Below are 26,784 nucleotides of genomic sequence, written 5' to 3' on the forward strand. Positions count from 1 at the left end.
TCTGAGGATGGCAGCCCTGGCTGACATCTGACTGCAACCTCCTGAGACACCCTGCACCAGCACCATCTAGCTAAGCCTCTCCTGCACTCCTGACCCAGAGAAATGGTGTGAAATAATGAATGTTTACTGTTTTTAGTTGTTAAATCATGGGGTAATTTGTTATGTGGCAATTGATGACTAATACAGATGGGAAGGAATATGTTGCTCCAATTTGGCCTTGGATGTAAGCCACATTCTCTTAACCACTGAGAAAGCTTGTATTTCATCCTTCCAACTTTGCTTTCTCTGTTTATCCTTCAGTTCTGAACCTACAGAAAGGGAAGGAAGGAGAGAGTGAGAGAGAAATGCCAAAACAGAAAGCTTTAAGGAATCATATGCAATATAACCCACATTTCTGACCCCACCCAAGAAATTCAGCAAAATATATGTTGCTGTTTAAACCTTTGAGTTGGGTTTGTGGGGCCTCAGTCATGCGAAAATAACACACAGATGGGGGAGCTGATGCATGATGACGTCATTTTCCTGAAGATCACACAAAAATAAATGGCAGGGCTGCTGGTGAAATGGTTCTGGAGCCACATGCTCAAGCTGTGTGAAGTGGAAAGCAAAGGTGCTGGGACCACCTTCTCCGAGACGCACACCACCACGGAGAGGACACAGCATTGCTGAGGGAGGCGTTTTCCAGGGCAGGTTCAGGAGCTTCTCGGCAGCCCCTGTCCGGCTTTCCCTAGATCCAGAAGAGAAGTGTGTGGAACTAAGTGCTTCAACAGCAACTCTTAAAACCTTACTTTAAAGCATCCTTAAGGATCCCAAGGGAAGGTAAAAGGAGACAAACCTCAGAGAGAAATCCCCGGCAGTCCTCTGACCACACAGGGGAGAGCATCCTCCCCCCACCCCAGGCCCCTCTTCAGACTCACACCAGCCTGGACAGAGGACAGCCTGAGCCTGTCCGGGAAGTTTGGTAATGATTTTGCCAGCCAGTTGAGGAAGGATTGGGATCTTCTCCCATTCTCCTACTAGATTTACAGCAGCTCCTAGGAATGAGAACTGCGTGCGATATTTCCCCATACAAATTGGGGAGAGAGAGTCCGACACCTAAAATAATTTTAACAGAGGTCATTTTGTCTGCAGACTATAGCAAGAGAGTTTTTATTTCTGGACATGTCTGAGGCTTCAGGTTTGGGACCCAAGGCCAGGGCTCTCCCTAATTCGCTCCAATTAACAGGGCTTGGTACTCCAGCAAAAACACCAAACAAACCGCTGGATAATCAGTTAAAAGATCAAGCTCACAGAACAAGCAACTGAGATGCTGGGGAATCCAATTCCTTCCTCTAAGAGAGGAAAAACAAAGACCTTTGCATGTGCTGACCAAAACCAAGAATAAGTAAGAAAATATGCGATCTGAATTGCGTTCAAAATGTCTTTCATAAGTGAAGCAAATTACTTCTGCATGTTCTGGGGGCTCTGCAGAGAACAAATAGGTTTCTGCCTTTAATGGGTAAAATTATACAATTTGCTTTTAACAGTAAACCAAAAGCCGCAGTGGCTTCAGACAGCATCGCGCTCCAGAGGGCTCCCTCCACGCAGCTCCACCCCTGGCAGTTTTGCGCATTTGGGGGTAAGCGCTTGTCCCCACCGACCTGGGAGGGCACCGGTGCCGACGCGGCCTGATTGTTTTCTGAACATTTCCTTTCGCGAGCTTTCGCTTCTCCTCTTCCTGACTCACCGCTGGTGTCTGGGACCCGGTGTCCCTCTGACTTGTCCCGGTGCGCTGCGCAGCCCGGAGTTACCGATTTCTGACCTAGTCCCCCGGGTGTCTCGACACCGAAAGGGGGCGGCAACCGCTCTGGGCTCCTCTCCTGCGAGGGGCAGCCCTGCACAACTCCCGCTGACGACCTCAAGGCGCCCCCTTTGTGTCCAAGGGTTCCGAGGCTCACGCCCGAGGGCGGGCGCGGGAGGCAGGTCCGGGGCCCCAGCAGCGGCCCCTGCTTCCCGCGTCGCTCCCGCCGCTCACGCGTTCCCCCGGCAGGGGGCGCCGGCGCCGGCGCCGGCCTCGCTCTGCCCATCGGGGCGGGCGAGCTGGGACCCTGCCTCCTGCGCGCCCGCCCGCGGTCCGCCCCCCGCGCTCGTCCCGGCCCGCGCCCAGGAACGTCCCTAGCGAACTCGCGCCGCGGCCCGCGCCGAGCTGCGCATCCAGGCCGGGAGAAGAGGACCACGACGAGGTCCTCGAAGTGGCCCCGTTAGCAAAGCGCCAGGGAGAAAGAGGAGCGGACGCGCGGCAGAAAGGGGTGGTGGCGCCCGGCCCCGCGCCCCGGCCCGAAGCTAAGAGGGCGGCCCGGCCCCCACTGCCTGCGGCATGGCCCGGGGTTCAGCGCTCCCGCGGCGGGCGCTGCTGTGCATCCCGGCCGTCTGGGCGGCCGCCGGGCTCCTGCTCTCGGTGTCCCGGACCTCAGGTAGGATCCCGCGCGCCCGCTCGAGCGCAGGCTGTGGCTCGCGCCTGGCTCGGCCGGCTCTTCCTTCGACGCTCTGCTCCCGGCCGCCGCGCCGGCGCCCGTGATCCCGAACGAGGGGCGCTGGGCAGGGCCATCTGCCCCGCACCCCCGGCCTCCTCGGACTGGTTGCAATAAGCCGTTTTCTGGGGACGCCTAAGTGTTTCCAGAGGCTGGAAACTGGCGGGGGAGGCGGGGAGCCTCTTGCCGGTGCTTCCCAAGGGTCGCGAGTGGGAGCGCGAGTGTGAACGAGAGTGCGCGCCCGGGGCCCGGGACCCGAGTCCGCAGATGTGCCCAGAGGATCTCAGGACCCGGTCTTTCTCCCCAGGGTCTTCCTACTTCAAGGGCACCCGGCCCCGAGTGTCCCCAGTCTGTCCCCGGAGCTCCTCCCAGGGCGGCCTGATGCTTAGCAGAAGCCCGGGTAGGACGAGGCCCCGGAGAAGCGGCTCTTGCGGCGGAGGTTGGGGCGCCGGCAGCTCCCGGGTCTTGACTTTCCCAGCCCGTGGGCCACTTGATGGAAACAGGCTCTTTGGCTTCCCTTTTGTTGGTCCCTGAAGCCACCTCTTCCACCGCTCTGGGGTGGCCGAAGCGGCGTATGATCTGGATTGAAATGGCTTATGACTGGGATCAGGGGTCCACGGGCCACGGGGGCCCGGCTGCCTTCTGACCGTGCCCGGGGACCCCGGGACCTGTAGGAGGCAAGCGGCGGGAGGGGCGGGGCCCGGCTCCGGCGTGGGTTTTTCTCCAGGGCCCCACTTCCCCCGGGTCCCTGAGCGGTCTTCGCTGCCTGGACCCAGCGCGTAGATCAGGCGTCCCCAAACTACGGCCCGCGGGCCGCATGCGGCCCCCTGAGGCCATTTATCCGGCCCCCCGCCGCTCTTCAGGAAGGGGCACCTCTTTCATTGGTGGTCAGTGAGAGGAGCACAGTATGTGGCGGCCCTCCAACGGTCTGAGGGACAGTGAACTGGCCCCCTGTGTAAAAAAGTTTGGGGACGCCTGGCGTAGAGGAAGCGCAGGGAGGTTCGGAGGGGCCGCTGGGGACCTGCCTAGAATACGTGGAGGCAGGTAAACAGCGTTTGCCCTTGCAGTGCAGACTCCCAGGAGCATCTACGGCCCGCGCGCCTCCGGCCGGATTCCGGGCACCCTGGGGCGTAGAGGAGGGCGGGCGGGGCCTTCGGATCCCGGAGCGCTAGAGAGTCATGGGGTTCACCTTAAGCCCCCGAAATGTGTGAGACGCTCCTTGTTAGTAAATGGGCTTCAGTGCCCCCTCCTCCCCTGCATTCCTGCAGGCAGGTGAGAATCTGGGGACAGTTGCCAGGCTGGGAGACTCTCTGCTCTTCCTGCGTCCCGCTGGGAGCTGCGCGCTCTAGGTGCCCGGGCCTGCCGCCTTAGCCGGGCCAAGGTACGCGAGTCAGAAAGGCTGCGCAGTCTTTCCTGGGGGTGTTTTGGTTTAAGCAGATGTTGATGACGTCAGACATTCCTAATTCCTTGATTTGGGAAGGGAGCTTGCGTTTATAGCACTGTCCATTAAAACATAAACCGCTCGGAGTGCACGATAAAATAAGTAAACTACATTCTAAGTTGATATCCATCACGCAGGACCTCGGTCGATTTTTGCAACTCCTCCCCCAAGAAATCTCCCAGGGAGGTGGGGTAGGGGGAGGCGGCTTAAACATGTTGCTCGATGTGCTGTTGCTCGGCGTTCGCTGGTCACCCTGCGGTTAATTGTCCTGCAAAAACTCCGCCTTTCAGACCGTGAGGGTGAGCGCTGCCTTTGAGGGGCGGTGCTGTGTGGTGGGGGTTTTGAGATGGGTGATGAGAAAGCACGAAGGTTGTTATAGCAGGAAAGTTCCTTGAGTTTTGGGTGGAGGAATTTAAACATTGTCATAGTTTCCAGTGAATGTAGAAATGTTTTTTATGAACAAAGCAATTCGGGATCGTTTTCTTTAATTTTTGAACTCTGTATGGAGGTGATTTTTAGTGAAATACTCGTAATATTTATAGGGGAGGGCACAGGATATAATTATCTTCGTTCTGGACTGCTAGGTTAACAAAATCCAAAGAATATGGTAATTCTTATTCAAAATATGAGTAAAATTATATGATTTCAGGAGGTTTGGGTGTTTGGGATCTTTTCTGCTGTGAAAAGAGGAGTCCTTGTTATTTGGATGTGTTTTATCCACGAAATAATTTATTATGTAAAAACATTTCAGGGTTTTTCTAAAAGGATTTATAAGTTCTTACTCCACATTTTAATAGCAAGACTCTGTTTCCTCTGATGACAAATACTGATTTGGGACTATGTACCCCTCCTAGGTGGGGTAGGTGGGGACGATGGAGCATTAGGGTTCCCCCAGCCCTCATTTTTGGCAGTGCAGTGTTTACTTTTGGCCCAGATCCCTGGAGTGACAGTGGTAATAAATAATGATAGTAATCCATCTAGAAGAAATCCATCTAGAAGTAAATAAATGGAAACATCTTGAATAAGAAGACTTTGTGGAAAAAGAAAAGTTTTCATGTATATAGTAAGGCAACATATTTTTCTTATTATGGCTGTGTACCAAGCAAAGAGCTACACATTTGAAGTGTAACTGTGGGAACCAGCTTAACACTCATGTCCACTTCATAAAGAATGTCACCCTGAAAATCCAAACACCATAGACCCTATTGTGACATTCAGTGTAACTGAGAGGGCTCTGGAAAGCAAAGCTGAACTTTTAATTAATAAAGCAAATCATGGAAAACTGACAAGTTTGCTTTATGTTTTATATGTAAAAAAGCAACATGGGTTTAAAAATGTGCATGTTCCAGAGGTAGTTTTTGGTGACAGTGCTCTGCAGATTTCTAAGGCAATGTTAAACAACTTTTTAATTTTTATTGTGAAACGTTTTTTATTGTTTATTCAGAGTGCCACTGTAATTGGTGTTTGTATGTCTCTCTGTTACGGTGTGGTTTACAGTGAATCACTGGTTGCCCCTTAAACGGTTAGCCTGAATTTAACCTCCAAGACTTTAAGTCTGGCAGTCTGAATTTTACACTGCTCTTTTCTTTGGAAGCTCTTCTGAAATCAGTGGAATAAAATGCAGGGGTAGGAACAGCTCATCTGACAGGTAGGGAAGATTAATCCCCTTTAGAAAGGTTTCAGCTGGAGGACTGGCACTCCTTTAAAATGCATTCCCTGGGAGGCAAGGATGGGAAAAGTTATCGTTATTGAAATGGGAACTGGATGTGAAGCACTCGGGCTCCCTAATCTGCAGGACCTGGCTAGTCTGTTGTAGTGCTGGAAATTTGTGTACTCTTTGTGATCCTTTCCCTTGGAGAGTTCTGATTATATAATTACACATTTTAGTCAGGGGAAAGAAAGTATACTACAAAATGTTACTCCGACCCAGGGTTTATAACCATCTTCTGAAATGGGTCTTTGATGACAGGCCTTTTGGTATTTATCTGGCCCATTCCTTGGGAACCCGGAGGGACAATGTGAAGGACTCCCTTTTCCTCCTCCACCCCTCCCCCGCCACCATCAGTCTGTGGTTTCCACTTGGTGAACGGTTGGGCAGCCCAATTTTGGGTTTACCTTGAGGTGCCTCCCTGGAGGCTCTTTCTTGAACCTGCCCATCGGTTGTGACTCCATACATTGTCATTAGGATATTTCCTTTTTTGGGAGACCCATGGTGAACACCAAGTGGTCACATCAAGCATGTAAGGTTTCAAAGTAAAGAAACCAGGGAGCTTTGCTTTGCAGAGGAAGCATGGCTAGTTAGGTCTGCATTTTTATTGGTTGCACCCCAGCTCCATGGCCAATAGCAATTTCATGAAGGGACTGTTGGGCTGAAAGGTCCGGCTTTGAAAATATTGCTTCTCAATGACCCTTTGGGCTCGTAGGTTCTGCGTTGTCCCACGGCACCACCATAACACTGCTAAGGATTTCAGCGGGAAGTGTGAGGGTTCTGGAGTTTTCAGAGTAAAAATCCAAGCAACAAGAGGCGCTCCGGCCCATTAATCATGGCTGCAACTGGCCAGGATTTTGTAGCAGCCTTTTTCTAGCATGTATTTATTTGGTTTTGTAGAGGAGCTTGCCAAGTTGGAAACGAGGGCGGGACAGCTTTGCTTGCGTGTGCGGTTGTCATAAAATATGTCTGGGGTGTAATCTGTTTAAAATCATATTCGTAGAGTGGCCAAAGAATTGTTGAACAGTGTTGGGATTTTCATAAAGCTTTTACAGAATAGGGAGTTTTATTGGTGTGGTTTGCACGGTTTTTGGGATTTCTGTGGGTGTTTTCTTTTCTTTTAAGCCCTATCTCTGAAAGAAGCAAAAAACTCAAAAGCCAAAGGGAAGGAAATAATTACAGAAAAATGTAGCCTAATTCGACTAAGTAGTTTGTCCTCTAAAAAGCCTCAAGTTCCAGTGGGAAGTGGTGTGTGTGTCTTTAATTGTCGCTGGAATGAGCTTCAGTAAGCACTCTGTCACTTTCTAGATGTTATCAGAGGAGAATGTGGCGGTTGCTTCGAGTCCTCCCTGGGTGGGGGAGGGTTCCCCTAAATCCCAAATGTGCCCAGCCTAATGGTTTCCACACCCTCCTGGAGGGATAGTTAACACAATAGGGGGTTAAATTAAGGAAACATTTAGGCCTGAACTCCTCAATGCAGGCTTGTGCTGTGGAATATAGTAGCCACCAGGCACATGCAGCTATATAAGTTAAAATTAATTAAAATTAAAAGAAATTAAAGATTCAGTTCCTCCCCTTCACTGGCTTCATTTCAGGTGTCAGTAGCCACAAATTGCCATGCAAAAATGTCGTTGGGATTTTAGTCGAGGTTGCATTGCTTCTGAAGATGGCTTTGAGTAGTATTAACATTTTTTTTTTTTTTTGAGTTAAGGTCTTGCTTGGTTACCCAGGCTGGAGTGCAGTGGTGCAATCACAGCTTACTGCCTCTGGCCTCTACCTCCTGGGCTCAAGTTATCCTTCCATCTTAACATCACAAGTAGCTGGGACCATAGGCACAGGCTACCGTGCCTGACTAATTCTTTGACTTTTTTTTTTTTTTATAGAGATGGAGGTCCAGCTGTGTTGCCCAGGCTGGTCTCGAACTCCTGGGCTGAAGGGATTCTCCATCCCTACCCCAGTCCTGGGATTATGGGCATGAGCCACCTTGCTGGCCATTATCTTAACAGTATTGTCTTCCTGTCCATAAACACAAGATGTCTTTCCATTTGTTATATCTTTCATTTCTTTGAGCAGTGTTTTTTTTTAGTTTTCAGTGTATGAGTCTTTTCCCTCTTAAGTTAAATCTATTCCTGAGTATTTTATTCTTTTTGAGCTATTGTAATTTGAATTGTATTTTCTTAAATTTCCTTTTCACATTGCTCACTGTTAATGCCTGGATATGTAACATATTTTTGAGTGTTGATTTTCTAATCTGCAAGTTTGTGGCATTTGCTTATTAGCACAAATAGCATTTTTGTAGCTCTTGTTCTATATGAAAGGTCATATCTCTGCAAATAGACATAATTTTACTTTTTCCTTTCTAATTTGGATGCCTTTTATTATTTTTGGCTTTGCTTAATTGCTTAGGATCTAGAACTTCCAATATATGACAGTGGTCCCATAAGATAACACTACTGTAATGATTGTACCTTTTATATGGTTAGATACACAAATACTTGCCATCATGTTACAGTTGCCTACAGTATTCTGTACAGTCACATGCTGTACAGGTTTGTCGCCTAAGGAAAGTAGGCTACACCACATAGCCTAGGTCTGCAGTTTGTGTGAGTACACTCCATGATGTTCATATGATGATGAAATTGCCCAGGGATGCATTTCCCAGAAAGTTCCCTCATCGTTGAGTGATGCATGACTGAACTGTGTTGAACAGAAGAGGGGAAAGTGGGCATTCTTGTCTTGTTCCTGATCTTGGAGGAAAAGCTTCCAATCTTCCTTTTTTTTTTGAGACAGAGTTTCGCTCTTGTTACCCAGGCTGGAGTGCAATGGCGTGATCTTGGCTCACCGCAACCTCCGCCTCCTGGGTTCAGGCAATTCTCCTGTCTCAGCCTCCTGAGTAGCTGGGATTACAGGCACGTGCCACCATGCCCAGCTAACTTTTTGTATTTTTAGTAGAGGCGGGGTTTCACCTTGTTGACCAGGATGGTCTCGATCTCTTGACCTCGTGATCCACCCGCCTCGGCCTCCCAAAGTGCTGGGATTACAGGCTTGAGCCACCGCACCCGGCCAGCTTCCAATCTTCTAACATGGAGTGTGATGTTTGCTAGGTGTTTGTCATATATGGCCTTTTTTATGTTGAGGTGGTTTCCCTTCTATTAGTTAATTCGCATTGTTTGATATGTTTTTGACTTTTGGGACACGTTAACATTCTACGGGTTCGAAGAATAAATCACTAAAGATAGCAGGAAATTAGATTTTTTTTTTTTGAGACAGAGTCTCTTTCTGTCACTCAGGCTGGAGTACAGTGGCACGATCTCGGCTCACTGCAACCTCTGCCTCCAGGGTTCAAGTGATTCTCCTGCCTCAGCTTCCCAAGTACCTGGGATTACAGGTGCGCACCACCACACCTGGCTAATTTTTATATTTTCGGTAAGAGACAGGATTTCACCATGTTGGCCAGGCTGGTCTTGAATTCCTGGTCTCAAGTGATCCGTCGGCCTCTGCCTCCCGAAGTGCTGGGATTATAGGTGCGCGCCACCACGCCTGGCTAATTTTTGTGTTTTCAGTAAGAGACAGGATTTCACCATGTTGGCCAGGCTGGTCTTGAACGCCTGGTCTCAAGTGATCCGACTGCTTCTGCCTCCCGAAGTGCTGGGATTACAGGCGTGAGCCGGAGCCACCTTGCCCTGCGGAAACTAGAACTCAGTGCAAGCAAACACATAAATGCAACTGTGTTTGCAAATGAGTAACATGACTACACAGATGGGGAGTGGGGACTGAGTTCAAGGAAACGTTGGACTCAGTGCTTTGACTGTGTATCCTCAGCCTACAGCAGAAACGACAACCTGAAAGCAAAACTGGCCCCCTTCTTAGAAGTAGGTTTGATCTTCATAGTGGTATGGGTGTATCAATTCTGAAATGATTTTGTGTGAATTGTGGGAGTGGACAAATGAGAAGTGTGTTAATAGGGTCGCAGCCAGGGTGCTCACTGAGGAAGGAGGGAGAGAATAAGGATGGAATGGTGAAGGCAAGGAAGAATCTGGAGGGGTTGGATTAGAATTGGAGGCATCAGTGCAACTCAGAATCTCATTTATGTATTTCTGGTATATATTATGTTAAATTATGAACCTTAATTTGTAAAACATATTTTATTCTATATATAACAGAATTTCTTAGCACCTCATTAGCAGTGAGCTTTCTTAGTGCCTGTCCAGAAATGGGTTTCTCAAAACGGTTACATCTTAAAGGAGCCAGAGAGCCTTGGCAGAATGACTGATTATGGGGCTGGGACAGGGAAAGATACACGATAAGCCTGAAACATGCCCTTGTGTGAGAACGTAAGTGAGTGGTGAAAAGTGGTGGGGCCATGGCCAATGTACTCCTTGAAGGAGTTTCAGCCACATCTGGGACCATTTAGGCATCCGAATAAATAAGGACAAGCGTGGATTATATGCAAAGAACAAAATAGGCATCCTGGACTCACCATTGATAATAAGTACATAACTACATGTATGAGTTTCCTAGGCCTGCTGTAACAAAATGCCATAGACGGGGTGACCTAAAAACCAGAAATGTCTTCCCCCACAGTTTTAGGGCTGGAAGTGCAAAATCGAGGTGGTGGCAGGGCCACAATCCCTCTCAGGGCTGTAGGGGAGAATCCTTTTTTGCCTCTTTTAGTTCCTGGTGGCTCCTGGTGTCCTTCGTTTGGGGCTGTATCACTCCGACTCTTATCTCCATTTTCACATGACCTTTTCTTGTAAGGACACCAGTGATCGAATTTAGGGACCACTGTAAATACAGGATAATTTCATCTCCTGCTCCTTAACTTATGACTGCTGGAAAGACTATTTCCAAATAAAGTCACATTCTGAGCTTTCGGGTGGATGGGGAAGCACTAATTTACTATAAAACCTAAGTGGGGGTGGGGGGTGGGGAAGAGAGGGCACTTCCTAGAGCAAAGTGCCATCTGATAAATGGGAGGCGAGTTGGGAATATCACGTTTTGCAGCAATGACTGTACAGATTGATTTGGGCAGTCGTCATGAATGAGTGCGAAACTCATTTAAGGAGACATGTTTGATGAGAAGCAGGAAATGTTCATGGTCGCAAAGGATTTCCCCACAGATTCCTTGTCAGCAAGGGGATAGTTACTAACTATACATTGGCAAGATGTGCATCCCAGTACCTGAGTGGTCCAGGTTAAAATCACAGGTTTGGGCAGATGGACGCTGTCCTTTGCAAAAGCACACATCATTTAGGTTGCTTTCCATGTGGGGATGAGAATCTGATTATGAGCAAAAATCAGCAAACCAAATGGAGGGACATTCTATGAAACAGTGGTCTATAGCACAAATCATCGATGACATGAGAGATAAAACAGGCCAGGTCCAGCTTGAAGAAAACCATAGGGGCCAGGCGCTGTGGCTCACACCTGTAATCCCAGCACTTTGGGAGGCCGAGGTCGGCAGATCACTTGAGGTCAGGAGTTCAAGACCAGCTTGGCCAACATGGTGAAACCCTGTCCCCACTAAGGATACGAAAGTTAGCTGGCTGAGATTACAGGTTCACCCCTGTAATCTCAGCTACCAGGGAGGCTGAGGCAGGAGAATCGCTTGAACCTGGGAAGCGGAGGTTGCAGTGAGCTGAGATTGCGCCACTGTACTCCAGCCTGGGCAACAGAGCAAGACTCTGTCTCAAAGAAAAGAAAAGAAAAGAAAACCACAGGGACAACGCAGTCCAGTGCATATACTGGCTCTGACCCTGTGCTGGAGGCAAAACACACGCTGTCGTGGATACTAATGGAACCACTGAGGAAATGGGAAGGTGGGCTTAAGTTATTTAAACATGCTGCCAAACTTCACTTCCCTGAGTTTGTTAGTTGTGCAGAGGTGGCATAAGAGGATGTCTTTGCTCGTAGGACATACAAGCTGCCGTGTTAAAGGATAAAGGGGCTTGATGTCTGCAGCCTATTATTGTCATCTCAGACGATGTTGAAGCTTGTGGGGGCAAGAGTGGCACGTTAGTGACCTGGGCAAAGAGTAGAGGGGAGTTTCATGCACCATTTTTGCGGCTTCTCTGTAAAGGTGAAACGGTTTCAGAGTAAATAATTAAATAGGTTAAATTCTAACGATGTGTGGCTGAAGCCAGTGCAATCAACAATGGAGTTTAGCATATGCTGTTGGAAAAAAGAGTCAAGGCGGGTGCTGTGGCTCACACCTGTAATCCCAGCACTTTGGGAGGCTGAGATGGGCAGATCACCCGAGGTCAGCGCTGAGACCAGGCTAACATGGCAAAACCCCGTCTCTACTAAAAATACAAAAATTAGCCAGGTGTGGTGGTGGGTGCCTGTGATCCCAACGACTTGGGAGGCTGAGACAAGAGGATCGCTTGGATCCAGGAGGTGGAGGTCACAGTCAGTCGAGATCGAGTCGCTGCCCTCCAGCCTGGGCAACACAGCAAGACTCTGTTTCAAAAAAAAAAAAAAAAAAAAGACTCAAAACAGTTATGATTTTATTGGAAATGGTGTCACAGGATGCGATATCCAGGTGCTTTTGAGGCCAGACGGCATTTCATTGAAGGGACTGAAAATCTCTGTCTAGTTTCTGGATTGCCCCAAATTTTCTTTCTTAAGATTTTTCTTATAGAAAACTTTCAACAGACATAGACTAGTGCAGTGAACCCCTGTATATTTTTCACTCAGCTTCGCTGGTTACCACACTCATTTTGCGTCATTTCCCCTGGCCTACCGAACAGGCCCCACACAGCCTTGTTTACCTGAAAATACTTCAGCATGAATGGCAAGAACTGTTTTTTTCACAGCATCTCAATACTGTTATCAGCGAGAAGCCCCAGTGTTACCTGATGCCCAGCCCTGCTGGAAATGGCCTTTCTCACTTGATTTGCACCCAGTGGGGCTGAGTTGCCCTGAATGCAGCCCTGCTCTTGGGTTCCTGTGGGCTTGGAAGTTCAGAATTCTGGGAGATGTTGCTTCCTCGCATCACACAGGCCATGGCCCCCCGGGTGCAGAACCCAGGAACCCGGGCTCTGAGCGGCTCTGAGTCTCTCTTGGATGTCTTGGTGCAGGTGAGTATGGGGTGGCGGCCCAGAGATACAGCCCATGGGGCATCTGCTGAGCCTTGTTTAATCCAGTCCTTCCCAGTCCCATTCATTCGGGAACCCTCTTTTGGTGAGTGCTGTTGCTACCACCTACTTCAGCACACTGTGGCATGGACCATTCTCCACTTTACTCAGAACTCTGGGTTTATGAAAACAAATATAGTATTAATGTGCAGAAAGGAGGGAGGAGACACTTTCACTTCCAGGTGTTTACTGCCTGTCTTCTTTTTTCCAACAGCAACCGCAAAATATGCAATTTTCTGCTTCTCAGTGTAGAGGCTTTGACATCCCACTGTGGGACGGAGAGATGGTCTTTACCACAGAGAGAACAGATGAGGGATCAACATCCAGAGCATGTTAAAGAATTCATAAGATCAGGCCGGGTGCGGTGGCTCAAGCCTGTAATCCCAGCACTTTGGGAGGCCGAGGCGGGTGGATCATGAGGTCAAGAGATCGAGACCATCCTGGTCAACATGGTGAAACCCCGTCTCTACTAAAATACAAAAAAAATTAGCTGGGCATGGTGGCGTGTGCCTGTAATCCCAACTACTCAGGAGGCTGAGGCAGGAGAATTGCCTGAACCCAGGAGGCGGAGGTTGCAGTGAGCCGAGATCGCGCCATTGCACTCCAGCCTGGGTAACAAGAGTGAAACTCCATCTCAAAAAAAAAAAAGAATTCATAAGATCAGTGAGAAAAAGATGATTGCTCCAATTAAATGAGGGACAAAAGGTACAGTCAGGCAGTTTGCAGAAGAACAAATACCAAAGGCCACAAACTTGTGAAAAAAGTGTGGCCTTACTAGGATTGAAGAAAATGCAAATTATAAAACAGTTATCCCAAGCTCTTTTGACTCATTGGATTGACTGAAATCAGAAGTAGGTAATAAGGAGCATGAAAACTGTGGTGTGGGAGCATGGCATTAATGGTGCAGGACTGGCCACATGTGGGGCCATTTGACGTTACTTGTTAATATTTATTTAATTTATTCATTTTTTTGAGATGGAGACTTGCTCTCTTGCCCGGGATGGAGTACAGTGTCGCCATCTTGGCTCACTGCAACCTCCACCTTTTGGGTTCAAGTGATTATCTTGCCTCAGCCTCCTGAGTAGCTGGGACTACAGGCACGTGCCACCACGCCCGGCTAATTTTTTGTAGTTTTAGTAGTGACAGGGTTTCCCCATGTTAGCCGGGATGATCTCGATCTCCTGACCCTGTGATCCGCCTGCCTCGGCCTCCCAAAGTGTTGGGATTACAGGTGTGAGCCATCGCATTGGCCACTTTTTAACATTTAAAATGCACATACTGGCAGGGTGCTGTGTCTCATGCCTGTTATTCCAGCACTTTGAGAGGCTGAGGAGAGTGGATCACCTGAGGTCCGGAGTTTGAGACCAGCCTGACCAATGTGGTAAAACCCTGTCTCTACTAAAAATACAAAATTAGCTGGGCATGGTGGCACATTCCTGTAGTCCCAGCTACTTGGGAGGATGAGGCAGGAGAATCGCTTGAACCTGGGAGGTTGCAGTGAGCCAAGATTATGCCACTGCACTCCAACCTGGGCAACAAGAGTGAAGCTCCATCTCAAAAAAAACCATGTGCATACTCCGGCACTCAAAAGAAATACTGATGCTCTTTGCAGCAGCATTTGCAGGAGTGCAACATTGGAAACATCTATGTGTCTTTTATTGGGAGCCAAATAAATGGTACCAGTTCTCAACAGTGGGTTATTCTACAAATGCATGTGAATATGGGGATCTATTGAGGCGAATAGAGGGAGATTTCAAAGAAGAGATTCTGAGTGGGGAGAATGGTACAGAAGGAGAGAAGTGTACTTATTTATTTAAAAACTCTCACCTTCTTCCTTTCATTTCAGTGGAGATACCGATCTCTAGAATAAGATCTCTTTTTTTCTTTTTGAGACAAAGTCTTGCTCTGTTGTCCAGGCTGGAGTGCCGTGGGACAATCATAGCTCACTGTAGGCTCCACCTCCCAGGCTCAAGTGATCCTCCTGCCTCATCCTCCCACATAGCTAAGATTATAGGTGTGCGCATCACATTTGCTTCACATTTGTTTTTTTTGAGACGGAGTTTCATTCTGTCACCTAGGCTGGAGTGCAGTGGTGCAATCTCAGGTTTTACTGCAACCTCTGCTTCCCAGGTTCAAGCTGATTCTTCTGCCTCAGCCTTCCGAGTACGCTGGGATTAACTACCAACATCTGGCTAATTAAAATTTTTTTTTTTTTTTTTGGTAAGAGACAGAGTCTCACTATGTTGTTCAGATTGGTCTCCAACTCCTGGCCTCACGCCAAACCTCCACTTTGGCCTTCTAAAGTATCAGAATTACAGGTGTGCCACTGTGCTTGGCCTACAATAAGATCTTAAAAGACACAAATATCAAACTAACTCAGGGGTTACCCTGGAGAAGATGAGGGGTTTGGTCAAAGGTGTTGTTCTATTTTAGCTGCGGTTGTTTATTTACTTATTCATTCTAACAAGGAAGCTGCTCTCGTGTCATTAACAAAATTTAGGTTGGGCACGATGGCCCTTGCCTTTAATCCCAGCACTTTGGGAGGCTGAGGTAGGTGGATCACTTGCAGCCAGGAGTTGGAGACCAGCCTGGACAACATAGCAAGATCCTGTTTCTACAAAAATAAGAGTGAAAAATTAGCCAGGCATGGTGGTGCACACCTGTAGTCCCAACTACTGGGGAGGTTAAGACAGGAGGATCACTTGAGCCCAGGAATTCAAGGCTATGGTGAGCTATGATCTCTGCACTGCAGCCTCGGTGACAGAGCAAAACTCTGTCTCCAAAAAAGAAAAAAAACCTCAGGGTTTTTTTGTGTATTGTCACTCCTGTGCTAGTGATCACTTTGTTGAATCCGTTCCTGAAGCTCCTGGGAAAGACAGCTCTGCAAATTGGGACAAGTGTGTCAGGGGCTGCTGCAGCCAGGGCCCCTTTCCCTTCATCTCCCTACTTGCTTTGTAAGAATTCTTTGTCTGGCTCTGACCAGAGGAGAAGATGAGGAAAAATGTGGGAAGTCAGCTTATTGAGTAGGCTGTGACGGTTCTTATGTGATTTGGGGTGCATCTGGACACTTGGGGTGCCTGGATCTGCGGGGAGCCCAGTGAGGAGTTAGAGAAATGGGAGTTTGAATTGTGAGAAACTCGCCTTGTCCTCTGGGTTTGCAAACTCCCCACCAGGAGAGCCTCTGGGCTTTAGAAATATTTGATCTACATTCCATTTTAAGCATATTTAACATTTTTAAAATTATATCATGAAAGCCTCCACTCAAGTTTGCTTCCTGCCAGACCAGCAGTGCCTCCACAGGCATCTCTGGGTTAGCTTGTTTTAGTGCAGACTGAAGCAGGCGTCTCCTTTTAATTCTATAATCCCGAGTTTGCACTGTGAACTCTTGATAAAATACTTTAGCTTGTGTTACTGGCCACACACAAAAAATCATAATTTTCTTGATATTTTGAAACTAAAGCAAAAGATGGAAAATCTAAAAGGATGTTGAGGTAGAAATATGATTAGAGCTGCTTCCTAAACTTGCAGTTTCAAGTTTTTATGGCCATTATAAGGGTGTTCCCGCTGAACTGACTTTTTAACAGGGAATATCACCCTGTTATCTGTTGAATTGCTATCTTGAAGTCCTTACTCCCAGTATCTCAGAATGTAACCTTATTTGGAGAAAGAGTCTTTACAGAGGTGATAATTTAAAATGAGGTCTTTACGATGGGCTCTAATCCAATGTGACTGGTGTCCTTAAGAGTCAATTTGATGATATGCAAAGTGGCTGAAGATAAGAGACCACGTAAGACGCTCGGCTTATTGCAGCCGAGGACCCTCAGAAGGAACCACCCCTGCCAACTCCCAGCCTCCAGAGCTGTGACACAACAGATTCTTATTTTTCAAGCCACCCGGTTTGTGGTGCATAGTTATGGTGGCCCCAGGAAGCTAACACACAGTTCTACCCACAAGTGTTTGCTAATCAAGTGACGCTCACTATTGATTTTACTTTTTGGGTTTCTGCCTAAGAATGAACTTGATAAAAAGGTTCTACTGCCAAACCGTTGCTGAGCCTCTGGAGGTGGGGTGGCGGTGGTGAGATGCCTGGCCCTGGCCCTCAGCACTGGTGGGTGCTTCGATCAGAAGTTGTGGGCACGGACTCATGAGGCCAGTCCTGGCTGGAGGAGGGGGGTGCTTCGTGGAGCAGCTGGGGCTGTGGTCTATGCCCTCACTTGTCTTCCCTGCACTTGGCCAGCCCCTTGGACATACGGGGCACCTCTGTGCAGCCCTGTCCTGTGTCCAAGGCCTTCTCTCTAGGGATCATTGGTAGGCTGCCCATCTGTCTCCATCACCTGCCTTCAACTGTTGGCCTGGAGAAGAGTCTTGAGCCCTGTAGCTTATAGCTGTGATTGTGGTACAGGATTTCTGCAGCAGGGCATCCCAGATGTCAGAGCAGATGAGGCAGCTCTCCAGGGGTGGGTGCTGGTAGAAAGACAGTCTGCGCCTGGAGCCCCCTGATGCCAGGCGGCCAGTGCTAGGGCCTTTGTTTCTCTTATAGGGACCCCGGCAAAAACAAAAAAGCCAACAAAAGCAAACATCCTCATGGCGGCTGGGATTGTGGGGCTGTCAGCAAGTGTGATTTATGTGGGACCTGGAAGCCCTTTGAAGTAGGAGGCAGAGTGGATGGCCCTGGTCTGCTGGGGAGGCTGTGGCAGCACCAGATGGAGGAAGGAGCTGCTGTCCCTGCCCTGGGAGGGTGTGTCAGGGAGTTCTCTCACTTTTGTCCCATCTTCCAAAGCACAGGGGTAGGCCCTGAAAGCAGTGGGCAGGAAAAGAAGTGGGCTGCATTTGCTCCCCAGCTTCTGTGGAGTCCTCAGTGCAGGGGCGGGGGTGCTTGGCTGGCCTGCTGCTCCTCTGAGGCTTCCTGGTGAATGGCAGCGTAGTCGCTGTTGGATGCCGGAGGTGGGTTATCCACGGGGCGGTGCCGGGAGGAGATCTGCAGTGAGCATATTTGGCGGTGTCAGTGTGGACCCAGGTGGCCTCTGGGGACATGGGACTGGAAGGTGACTTTTCACAGATGGATCCTAGTGGATGCTTTGGTTTGAAATGAGATGTGGAATTCTGTCTTCTGATTGTATTAACAGTGCTGTCAAGAACGTAATTACATAAGATTCAGCTGGCTTTCTTGACATGCCAGTTTTCCTTTACCATTTGCAGCATTTTAGTTTGGAAATTTTATTTCGGAAATAAAATGTCATTATCATTTTCCTTTGAAAGAAGGAAACTCCATTGTTTCGTAAGGCAGAGCCCAGAAACAATTAAATTTAATTAGTCAAGTGTTGTATATGTTTTCCCAGTTCAAATAAGGTTCGAGAACTCTTTTTTTGTTGTTGTTGCTGTTTTCTAAACTCTGAGCTCATTTCTTTTCTTTTCTTTTTTTTTTTAAGAAAATAATAATTTTAAAAAGAACTAAGATAGTCGTGTTTCTTCTTATGGACCAACTACACTTTTCTGTGGGCCCTAAAAACTCAGCTGTTTAAAAAATAAAGCAAAACGTAAAAGAAAGAACACAAGCCAAATGAGGGTATACATTGAACTACTTAGGATTAAGTTTTAAAAAATGCTCTTCATGATTGCTTTCTTCCCCAGCCAGAAACAGGCCTGCTGTGAGCTTTGGGTGTGTGTGTGTGTGGCGGGGGATTGCTGGTGGGGGAGGGGTCCTTGTAATATTCAGAGAGTTTTGGGTGGGATCAATTATTTGTTTATAATCCTAAGTATTTATTTGAAAAAATCACTATGTGAAAACCCCCACAAAACAATACTACATGTTTTCTGTCTTTTATGGAGGCAAATACCTCTAAGCAGCCCTCCTGCTCCTGGGGTATGATCAAAAGGGACAGTAAGCTTTCGCTGGACTGTTTAAATTTTCTATTAGAACAGTGTATTTAGAAGTTGATTAAGTAAAAAACAAGAAAAAATCAAAACAAAATATCTAGTAACACGCTTTGATGATTTTAAAAAAGAAACCAAAACTGAGAAGGGTGTGGAATGAAGAGACCTCCCACTTCTCCCTCTCACTCGACCCCCGAATCCATAAACACATGGAATGGTCTTTGTTTTCTGTGCTCGTGGGCTTGTCGGTGCTTCTTTTTTGTTTATTTTTTAAAATTGGCGAAATTTGCATACCATAAAATTAACCATGTTAGAGTGAACAATTCAATGTCATTTAGTTCATTTTGATTGTTACTTGACCGTCCCTACCATGCAGTTCATTTTTATCACCCCTAAAAGAAATCCTCTCCCCATTCACAATCACTCATTTCCCTCTCCCCACCTTTTTTCCTAGCCTCTGGCAAACACTAATCTACTTTGTGTCCCTATGGATTTGGAAATTCTGGAAATTTCATATAAAGGGAGTCATGCAGATTTTGGTCTTTTGTGTCTGGCTTCTTTCACTTAGCATAATGTTTTCAAGGTTCATCCACATTGCTCCATCCTTTGTTTTTATGCACAGCGAGGTCACACCATACATACTAGTTTGCCATTTTCACTTAACGATAGTTCTTATAAATCTTTCTATATTACTACATGCCAGGCTACCTCATTTTTTAAAACCGTTGCTAATATCTGTCATTTGTGTATACATTGCTAATATCTGTCATTAAAACAATTTGCTAATGGCTTGCTCTCTTTGGAATTTACTTCCCTGGTCTCCTGTGGATGTATATTTCTGATTTTTAGCTATTGCTTGAAACAGGGCTGCAGTGAACATCTGTAAACATATACATTTTTTTCACTATGTGAATATCTGTAGAGCCAATTTCCAGTCCAATTCTTTGTCCAAGGTATTATGTTTAAATTTTTGATAGTATCTGCAAAGTTGTTTTCCCAGAAGGTGGGAGCAGTTTATTTGCCCAGAACTTTTCAGGTTTTTCTAGGCCCTGACCAACGTTGGAAATCATCTGGCATTTCAATCTTAAGAAGTATGAAAAATAGAAATGGCATCATAATTCTGTATATTGACATTTTAACAATTGTCTGACAGGCCAACTGTCCTTGTAAGTGATTTGTGTTTATTTTTTCTGGCAAATAAGTGTTCACTTCCTCTACTAATTTTGTAGTAGTTGTAAGTTGTTCTCAATTGCCTCACTGGTTTCTAAGACGCTTTCTTTCTTTCTTTCTTTCTTTTTTTGAGACAGAGTCTTGCTCTGTCACTCAGGCTGGAGTGCAATGGCACGATCTTGGCTCACTGCAACCTCTGCTTCCTGGGTTCAAGCGATTCTCCTGCCTCAGCCTCCCAAGTAGCTGGGATTATGGGTGTGTGCTACGACACCCAGCTAATTTTTTTTTTGTATTTTTAGTAAAGACGGGATTTCTCCATGTTGGCCAGCCTGGTCACCAATCTAAGACTATTTCTAGGAATATTTAGCCATGTTCCAGATCATATCAACATGTTTTTTTTCTCAGGTTCTCCTTTGACTTTGCTATTTTGGGTGGGTTCTTATGATTTAATTTTTTGTGGTGAAGTCTTTGATTCACATGGAATTTAGATACAGCTTTATTTTCCTCAGAAAAATGGATTGTCCTGAAATTCTTCATTGTTTAATCAATTCCTTATCAAAGATTTGAAAAGCAGTTCCCTCCTTGTTTTGGGGTACTAAAATCCCATGATAGATGTTATTTCTGGAAAATTCAGTTTTTAATCTCTTTTAATTATCATAGCTTTCTAAATTTTGATATTTGGTACCACTAACCCATTAGTCATTGTTCCCAGAAGTTTTAGTGGCTAGTCTCACTTCTTTTTCTAGGTGAACTTTAGAACAATTTTATTATAAGGAAGACAAGTTCTTAAGGGTATAAATTGTCCCATGAGTGTAGCTTTAGCTACACTTTCATGGTGTGTTCATGTTGCATGATGTTTCAGTATTGTTCTTTTCCAAAAAGCCTGGCATCTCAATTTTATTTCTTCTGCAAGACAAGTTAAGAAGAAATTTTAGGCCGGGCGCAGTGGCTCAAGCCTGTAATCCCAGCACTTTGGGAGGCCGAGGCGGGTGGATCACGAGGTCAAGAGATCGAGACCATCCCGGTCAACATGGTGAAACCCCGTCTCTACTAAAAATACAAAAAATTAGCTGGGTATGGTGGCGCGTGCCTGTAATCCCAGCTACTCAGGAGGTTGAGGCAGGAGAATTGCCTGAACCCAGGAGGCGGAGGTTGCGGTGAGCCGAGATCGCGCCATTGCACTCCAGCCTGGGTAACAAGAACGAGACTCCGTCTCAAAAAAAAAAAAAAAGAAGAAATTTTAATACTTGTAGGGAGTTATTTTGTGGTTTTATTGCATTTTGTGTAGAGCACATGATCTGTTATGTTCTGGTTTTAGGAAATTTGATTTTTTTTTAATGGCTTAAAATTTGTTTATTATTTGTTACATCTGATGGGAACTTAGCTATAATCTCATTTAAGAGCAATGCCATTGGTTGTATAGTTTAGTTTTTCTGTATCTTCACTTACACTATGTTTTCTTTATCTGCCCTAGGTAGAGAGATGAGTTGAAGGTATCCTAACCCATTATTTTGATCTGTTTCTCTGATGTTGCTGCAGATTTTGTGTTGTGTTTTTGGACACTGGGATGCCTCTTACATATATTCATGGCAGAACCTTACTGAGAATTCAACCCTTAATCATTTTAAAGTGTCCCTTTTGTTTCTAATTGATCGTATGCCATTAATATTATGGTTCTTCTTTATTGGTGACTTTTGCCTGGTACATTTTTGCCATTTAAGAATCTTCTATCTTCTAGTCATTTGGATTCAGACAGATTTTAAATATAACAAATAGTTTTATTTGGGATTTAATCCTACTGCATTGATTTTTTTGTTTGTTTGTTTGTTTTTTTGAGACGGAGTTTCGCTCTTGTTACCCAGGCTGGAGTGCAATGGTGCGATCTCGGCTCACCGCAACCTCTGCCTCCTGGGTTCAGGCAATTCTCCTGCCTCAGCCTCCTGAGTAGCTGGGATTACAGGCACGCGCCACCATGCCCAGCTAATTTTTTGTATTTTTAGTAGACACGGGGTTTCACCATGTTGACCAGGATGGTCTCGATCTCTTGACCTCGTGATCCACCCACCTCGGCCTCCCAAAGTGCTGGGATTACAGGCTTGAGCCACCGCGCCTGGCCTGTTTTTTTTTTTTTTCTTGAGATTTCCCCCCCCTCAGTTGTACTTATTGAGTTAACATACTTGACCTCAATTCTGTCACATGTGGGGCCATAGTTTCTATTTTTAGTGCCTCCTTTTTTCTCCCTTTCATTTGCTTTCTTTGACTTTTATGTAAAATAGCTGTCCAAATCCAAGTGACTGGAAGGTGAAAAATAAAAAGAAAGGCAACGATGTACCAGGCAAATACTATGAATTCTTGAAATTCAGCAACTTCACCAGTTCATGCTCTGATAAAGACCAGCCCATATACATTCTTCTCGGGAACTTGGTCTGCAAGTTAAGTCTTGCTTTATTTTGGCTTCATTTTCATCTGTTGAACATTTGAATACCTGTGTTTCTGTTTGCTGTATTCTCTTTTTCAGGAACACCACTTATAGGTGTGTTGTATCTCAGCTGTCTGTAGCCAGCAGTTCGGTCCTTTCTCTTTGACTTCCTCTGACACGGTGATTGTGAACCTTGCCCCCATGATGAACTCCCTTTTGCAGCTCTACATTCTGGTGTGGGACCTAGGTCTGTATAAAAGCTTCTGGGTGACTAATGTGCAGCTAGAGTTGAGAATCTCTGCTTTTCAGGGGAGCTTTGGAAAATACGGTGGCTGGGTTGTTTTCCTCCTGCTTATGATTCCAATTAAATTGGCTGCAGTGCAGCTTGGTCATGCAGATTTTTTTTTATAAGCTTGCAGTTAAGACTAGTGTGCAGTAGCCTTGAGCAGCCACTGCTGTAGGACACAGATCTGGGGATGAAAACAGAGGCAGCACATTTTCTTGGCCTTTCCTTCATCTTTGCTCTCTGTGTTCAAGGATGTGGGAGTCAGGTCCTGGGGAAAGCTCCGTGGTACTGAGGCTCTCGCATGCGCCTGGCCTTGGCACCCAGGAAGCCACTTGAGGCAGTGGCTGTCCTCTTCCTGTGGTTTTTGGAGGTGCATTTTGGCTTTTGGTGCCCACTCTTGATTTGTTCGACCTTTCTGGGTGGTTTAGAGTTGAGGCTCCTTTGGGTTTTCTTGGACTTGCAGTGCTTCAGCGAGGGGAGCAGTGTGAAGTGGCTTTGTTGTGTCCGCTGTCATTGGCAACCACCTGCATGGGTGTCGGAATGTCTTTGGATCATAAGTTGAATTCAAAAGAATGTCGGTGGGGACCAGAGGCAAATTCTGGTGCCAGTTCTTTTGTGTCTGTAAACATGACTCATTCTGGGGGTGCTGACTCAATCTCTTGATGGGGTAGAACATTGGCTGTGTGGGATGGAACCCCCGCTCCACGGGCCACACCTTGATGCAGCTGTCTTATCCTCTGAGGAGCTGCAAAGTGTTTGTAGTCTGAGGGCGTCCGTGCTGACCACTGGCTTCGTCTCGAAGCTGTCATGCCTTTGCTGTGCTTTTAAATTTTCTTCTGTGGCTGCAGTGATGTTTCGCAAAGTGGATTTCCCTGTGCACCCTCCCTTGAGTTCCTCCACAGAATGAAAAAGCCTCCAGGGTGGGCACATTTGGAAGCTGGTGCATGCTGTTTTACAAAAACCTGCTTTGTATTTTCTAATGTTTCTCAAGCATATTCGATCATAGCGCTCTTTCATTTTGGGGACTGTGTTAGGGGAAATACGGGTGTGAAGATTTACTGTTTCTGAATCCGTGGAACCACAAAAAGCCAAATCGTGTTTCCATGCAGGAACCAAGCCGCAGTGCCCACGCTTCCTTGCTTGACAGCATGAACCCAGCCTTCTGTGAAAAGAGCAGTGGCACCATGCATGTATGGCTGGTTTTCTTGCCAGTCTTTCTGTTCAACACCTGTAGCAGACTAAGTAGGATAATTGACATGATGGCTTTTCAATATTCAGTCCTAATATTTATTGAACTCGTGATGAAGATGGGAAAAGTCCAGGGTGCACAGTTTCTCCCATGGAGCTTGCATGATTGACACCACTGAACAGGGGCCCTTCACTTAAACTATTGTGGGGTCTTCAGAAGCACTCCTCAGCATGTGATTCATGCCAGGATCTGCCCTGCTCTTTTTTTTTTTTTTTTTTTTCTGTTGCCCAGGCTAGAGTGCAGTAGCATGATCTTGGCTTACTGCAACCTCCACCTCTCAGGTTCAAGTGATTCTCCTGCCTTAGCTTCTTAGGTAGCTGGGACTATAGGCACATGCCACCATGCCCAGCTAATTTTTTGTATTTTTAGTAGAGACGGGACTTCACCATGTTAGCCAGGATGGTCTCAATCTCCTGATCTTGTGATCCACCCACCTTGGCCTCCCAAAGTGCTGGGATTACAGGGGGCAGCCACCGTGCTCTGCCTGCCCTGCTCTTTAGATGAATTATGTCATCTAGTCTTTGAAACAGTCTGTGAGGGGAGGTGCTGTTTGTCCATTTTACAGATGAGGAAACTGAGGCAGAGAGTGGCAGCGTGCCTTGCCCAGCATTATGTCCCCAGAATGGCGAATCTGGATTCAGCTGGGGTGGTTTGGCTTTCCAAGGCTGCGCTTTCCCATCAGAAGCCCACAGTCTGCCCCTTTCCTTGCTTAGGGTCAGTGGGGAGCCCACATCTGAGTGGTGCACCTTTTTTTTCTTTATGTGGCCACCAGGGCACAGTCCCACACTGTGGTGGGTGGTGTCCCAGTGATGGTGCCGGTGGGATTTTACATTGAAAGACTTTGTTACTTACATTTCCCAAGAGAAGGGGACCCGCCACAGCCACGCAGCAGCAATTTGGATTGGGAGGCAGAGCAGCCACGAGGGGATTGGGAAAGACAAGGCCACGGGAAACGGTTCCGGATGGGCTGGTGTGACTCTTGCTGGCAGTCTTTGGGGCCTGGAGGTTGGGGGCTGTTCCTGGGTGTCTGGTGCCTGGTGCCTGCCCTGGGATCACAAAGGTCCAGGAAGTTGGCTTGGTGTGTGAATTTAATGCCGGAGGTGGAGGGAGGTGAGTGTGATGCAGGAGGTGGTGGGAGGTGGGCTCTGGGGTGGTTGGTTTGCATAAGAAAGGTGAGCTCCCAGTGGGCCCTTTGCTGTCTCTAGGATTTGCCAGGCCTGGGAGGGGCAGTCTCTTCCTAGCTAGTGGGGCCACAAATGCAGGAGCATCAAGGATCCAGAAAATAAAATACAGTTAATACAATTGACCCTGTGATGAATGGATGCCAAATAGACAATGATAGACTCTAGAATACACAGAGCCAGCCACGGAGGGCACAGAGGTGGGGTATGGAAGTAGCAAATGGAGGTGGTGAGTGGAGGTGGGGCAGGGAGCTGGCCCTTGGGCTTTTTACTCCCCTGGTCCCTCTTCAAGGTACTCTGGCTTTGGAGTTTGTGTAGGGGGCTTAGTTCTCCCTGTAGTGAGTGGGTCGGCTAGGACTTTTCTGCAGGCCAGCTGCGAAGTCACACCTGTGTAGTGGTTTGGGGATTTGGATGAGCTTCAAAAAGCCACTGAGGCTGGTGACCAGCAAGTGACCTTAAGATCCTGGTTTTGGGGGAGCTGTGGGTCTCTGACCTGGAGAGTGTGACCTCTGTCCCAGCTGTGTCCAGGATGCAGTTTGGGTCTTGAAAGATTGATGGTCTGAAAAAAATCCCTTTACTCTGATGGGCTGTCTGGCCCATGAAATGGGGCATAAGAGCACCGTTTTACCAAATTTAATGATGTATCACTTCTTATAAAAAATGTTTTTTTTTTTTTTCTTTTTAAAATTTTGGTTTAATACACGTGATATAAAAGGTACCATGTTAACTGGTTTGGAGAATACAGCTCAGCAGCATCAAGATCATTCACATTGTTGTGCAGCCATCAGCAGCAGCTCACTACCATCCCTCTCCAGAACTTTTTCATCTTCCCAAACAGAAACTCTGTCCCCATGAAGCACTGCCTCTTTACTTCCCCCTCCCCAGTCCCCAGCAACCCCCATTTTCCTTTCTGTCTCTATATGTTTGACTATGCTGGGGACCTTGTATGAGCGGAATCATACAGTGTTTGTCCTCTGTGCCTGGCCTGTTTCACTGAGCATGATTTCCTTAGGGTTCACCCAGATGTAATACTCTTGATCTTTTGCAGAAGGTAGACAGATTTCTACATTTGGCTACAGTGATTGGAGTTTAAAAAATGTAGCCCATGTTTATATGTTTCAAATTCTGTTGCAAGGATAAATACAGGGTGTCTTCTTAAGTGTGCATGCGAGTCACACGGGAGAAATGAGGCAGAGTGCATGGAAGCCAGGCGACTTGTTCCTCACCAGGAGGAAACCCTGTCTCCGAGGTCAGTTGTGGCTTCTCTCTACCCAGGTGTCTGTTGAACCCAGAGTGATGTCACATCTCAGGATTGGTCCTTCAAATTCTGTGCAGTGAAAGGGTAGAGTGAGCAAGTTTTCGTCCTTCTGGCAAGCAATCTTGATGTAGGATTGCTGTCACCCTGAATTTGAGTTCCTATGGATTATCCACCTGTAGGTTTTCTGCCATCCAGGAGACTTAGGTGTGTGCATGTATGTATGGAGAATGGAGAATAAGGATGGTGAGGGAATTGGGAACTGGGGCTTGTGTGGAGGTGAGTCATAAGTTTGAGAAGAAATGGGTGCTTGTGCCAGGAACCAAAACAAATGCACTTGTGTGCCACACACACACATGCACACACAGGCAGCTGACAACATTGTCAGGGGTGTGGACTTGGGAGCTCACCTGTGCTGAGCAAGGACACAGTTTGCCAGGCTGTTGTGCTGGGTCTCGTGAGCTTGGGCTGAGCTACTGGGATGGCTGAAGGCTGTGTCTTGGGGGAATTGCATTCTTGAGAGCTGTGTAACTTAGTATCTATGAGATGAGCTCA

The 26,784-nt window shown here is 46.9% G+C and overlaps 1 protein-coding gene across 1 annotated transcript in view; it reads left to right on the top strand.

The window, feature by feature from the left end:
* The first annotated feature begins 2,110 nt into the window (after positions 1-2,110).
* The window catches only part of ROR2 (receptor tyrosine kinase like orphan receptor 2), a 226,051-nt gene continuing 201,377 nt past the window's right edge, over positions 2,111-26,784 (top strand). The window contains exon 1 of the mRNA XM_003938195.4: positions 2,111-2,453. Coding sequence (XP_003938244.3) covers positions 2,357-2,453 — 97 coding nt within the window. The 5' untranslated portion in view covers positions 2,111-2,356. The remainder of the gene's footprint in view (positions 2,454-26,784) is intronic.

The sequence above is a fragment of the Saimiri boliviensis genome, chromosome 2 (genome assembly GCF_048565385.1).
Source record: "Saimiri boliviensis isolate mSaiBol1 chromosome 2, mSaiBol1.pri, whole genome shotgun sequence".
In the NCBI taxonomy this organism is placed as follows: Eukaryota; Metazoa; Chordata; class Mammalia; order Primates; family Cebidae; genus Saimiri; species Saimiri boliviensis.